This window comes from Austrofundulus limnaeus, unplaced genomic scaffold, assembly GCF_001266775.1.
Source record: "Austrofundulus limnaeus strain Quisiro unplaced genomic scaffold, Austrofundulus_limnaeus-1.0 Scaffold32, whole genome shotgun sequence".
Taxonomy (NCBI): Eukaryota; Metazoa; Chordata; class Actinopteri; order Cyprinodontiformes; family Rivulidae; genus Austrofundulus; species Austrofundulus limnaeus.
In genome coordinates this window covers 2,265,022-2,268,726 of record NW_013952434.1, presented here as the reverse complement: position 1 = coordinate 2,268,726, position 3,705 = coordinate 2,265,022, and the positions used below count along the sequence as shown (strand labels likewise).

The 3,705-nt window shown below is 40.8% G+C and overlaps 1 protein-coding gene across 1 annotated transcript in view; it reads left to right on the top strand.

Moving 5' to 3' along the window:
• necab1 (N-terminal EF-hand calcium binding protein 1) overlaps positions 1-3,705 on the top strand; it is a 29,632-nt gene that overhangs the window by 15,394 nt on the left and 10,533 nt on the right. Inside the window, exon 6 of the mRNA XM_014005835.1 lies at positions 3,204-3,340. Coding sequence (XP_013861289.1) covers positions 3,204-3,340 — 137 coding nt within the window. The remainder of the gene's footprint in view (positions 1-3,203; positions 3,341-3,705) is intronic.

Here is a 3,705-nt window from a genome sequence, read left to right as displayed (position 1 = left end):
CCAATGTCCATGCGATATTGCAGAGTCGCGTGAGCCAACACAATCCTACAACATCCAGAGCCTGAAGGAACCTCGGGCGGATCTCATCCACCCGGAGATAAAAACAAACAAAACTAAAACTAGACCTAAAACTATAACATAAATAGCTTGTTATATATTACATATAAGTTATATTACAGTTCTTTGCTATCATTTTGCAATAATTTTTGACTTGATGTTGAACCCATTTCTGCTGTTTTTATAACTTATTTTGACATTAGTTGCTATAAAAATGTTCCTTTACAAATAAAGAAATGCGAGCGGTTTGACTTGAAACAGGCTCGTWAGTTTCTGTCCGGACTTAAATGGTGTGATTCTGGCAGCAGTGCTGGCCTCGTTACCAAAAAAGCTCCCGTTTGACCTTTTCTGTAGCTGACAATAAAAGATCACGAGAGGCAGAAAATACAAATCTGTCAGACGAGATGCTGTTTTAGGCTGTGGGTTTGTGAGATGGACACACACTGTTCGGGTTGTAAGAGACTGACCTTTACTGTTCTGTCATGACTCATTCTCACTAGGTGAATGCACATTCATGTGCAAATTCATGTGCACAATCATGTGCATGTGTGTGTGCATGAGTGTTTTAGTTTTAWATGATAAAACCAACATCATGACTCTGCTAACATTAAGAACCGTGTGTCATTTTAATAAATAGTCACATATGTTGTATCAAATACAGATTTTTAAATCCATTCATCACACGAGGAATGACTGAACTGTAAATTCCTTTTGTCTTCTTTTTCACCTCATGTCGCACTCTTTTGCACGCTCATTTGTCTGCTAGTCATTTTGTAATTTTACTTCCATTAGCATTTGTGTTTGAATCAGTGCAGAAACTGTGGTAGCAGGTGCAGCGTGTGTCTGTGTGTGTCTGTGTGCGTGCGGTAAACTCTGCACTTCCATTCGATCCAAACACTCAGTCCTCCTGCTTTGTTCCAGACGCTGCAGCTCACGTGTTCATCGTGTCAGTGTTTGATGTTTCTCCATCAGATTTCTCACTGAGCTGAGTAAAAGACTAAAAATCACTGACTCGTGAATTGACGAGGTGTCAGAAACTCACGTGTGCAGTGTGATGTGATGCTTCCAACACGATGGAAACATGTCGTCTCAGGTGAATTGCGCAGAAAACGATGCATCATTAAGAGGCGAGATATGACCTTTTTTATATTGTTGACTAAAAAGAAAATTCAAAAAAAGCAATATTTGCTCTGATGTGTTTCATTTACCTTTGATGACATCACCAATAAGATCAAACATCTTCCTCTTTTGCTCTGTGTTCTTTCATCTTATTGCCTTCTTTTCTGTTGGTTTGAGTTTGGGTATTTTACAGACTTTACTTTGAAAAGATCAGTCACCTGCTGCAGTTATGTCCATAATTATCCTTCCTCTTGTAACGGCATCTGAACGTTTTGCATCCAGTCTGGATCCAGAGGAGCAGAGCTGTGTCACCGGACCCCCTGCTGTATCTGGGTCCAAAAAATGCACAGCAGGGCCTATGTTTACAGCTTCACATCCACCCAGCCTTCATGCCTGGAAAACAAGAACTTCCATGTCAGAACTTTGTTATCACCCACAGCCTAAGGCTCGTGTTTCAAACTCAAGGTTCACAGGCCAATTCTGGCCTTGTTAACATTTTATCCGGCCCCAAATGTACGTTTCATGGATTCTCTTTCAGTAATCTCTGGGGTTTCCTTTTTTTTAACTGATTTGTTGGATTGTATGGTGGCCCCGAAGGGTCAACACAACAACAAAAGCCACAACACAACAACAAAAGCCACAGCACAACGGCAAAAGCCACAACACAACAACAAAAGTCACAACACAACAACAAAAGCCACAACACAACAACAAAAGCCACAACACAACAACAAAAGCCACAGCACAACGGCAAAAGCCACAACACAACAACAAAAGTCACAACACAACAACAAAAGCCACAACACAACAACAAATGCCACAACACAACAACAAACGCCACAACACAACGGCAAAAGCCACGACACAACAACAAAAGCCACAACACAACAACAAACGCCACAACACAACAACAAATGCCACAACACAACAACAAAAGTCACAACACAACAACAAAATCCACAACACAACAACAAATGCCACAACACAACAACAAAAGCCACAACACAACAACAAATGCCACAACACAGCAACAAAAGCCACAACACAACAACAAACGCCACAACACAACGGCAAAAGCCAAAACACATCAACAAAAGCCACAACACAATGGCAAAAGCCACAATACAACAACAAAAGCCACAACACAACAACAAAAGCCACAACACAACGGCAAAAGCCACAACACAACAACAAAAGCCACAACACAACAACAAAAGCCACAACACAACAACAAAAGCCACAACACAATGGCAAAAGCCACAATACAACAACAAATGCCACAGCACAACAACAAAAGCCACAACACAACAACAAAAGCCACAACACAACAACAAAAGCCACAACACAACAACAAAAGCCACAACACAACAACAAAAGCCACAACACAACAACAAAAGCCAAAACATAAAAGCTGATGATGTGGCTTTCAAAATGTAATGTTTTTTTTAATTCATGAAGAGTGTATGCTCTAAATGCTAAATAAATCATAATTTGTAAAAGATAATAACATAAATTGACCCTTGGTTTGGACAAAGTTCTGAATCTGTCCTAAAGTGAAGGCAGGACAATAATGTTTTTGTCTGTTTGTGTATAAACACAAAAACAGCTCTTMGCCTGTGGAGTTTACACATATTAAGCTAAAATTTGGTGTGGTAGTAGCTAAGACTCATCCTCATGTTTTACTCTGAATGCTAACAGATGCCTCCAGTAATCATCCTGTGTTTAGTTTATAAAGTTTGATGTTTTCTTCAAATAACTCAAACCTAAGCAGGTAGATTTAGTGGAAATGACTCAAGAGTTCTCGTCTTTCTTCCCGTTTCTTCTGTTTTTGAGCAGCAGAGTTAGATAATCTCTCCTGGATGTTCTTGTGGGCAGATTTTGATTAACAGATGAGGTTTGGACGTTTAGTGACTCTGGAGTGGCGTGCGTGTGTGAAACCTGTCACAGCTTCCCCCCATTTTTTTTATTTTTTTATTGTTCCTCCCACACACCAACTTGTCCTCCTCCGTCCTCACCTTGATTGACAGGATTATCAGGAGTCCACCCACCTGGAGCAGTTTGTGACCCGCTTCCTGCTGAAGGAGACGACCAATCAGCTTCAGTCGCTGCAGAGCTCGCTCGAGTGCGCCATGGAAACCACCGCCGAGCAGACCCGCCAGGAGAAGTGAGTCTCTTCGCTCTTAGACACACACACTTTGAAACTTGAACAAAATGTACACTGGACCCCGTAATAACACTCCTTCTAGTCCCACATTTTAGGCATGAATGAGGCGAGAGCTGGTTCTTACTCACYGCTTGTTAAAAACACCTGCTCTTTTGTGGAATCCAGCAGATTTTTGTGACTCATTATTTGTTTATTACGTTAATCCTGTTCTTATGAAGACAGRTGAAGAGCAGCTAATTACAGGGAGCTCGTTAAAAGAGGAGAACAACACAAAGAGGGATGACTTTAATGATTAGGGAACTAAAAGTAAAACCATGGATTTTCCAGGCCAGCACCAAGCATGAGGCCTTATTTATTTATTTATT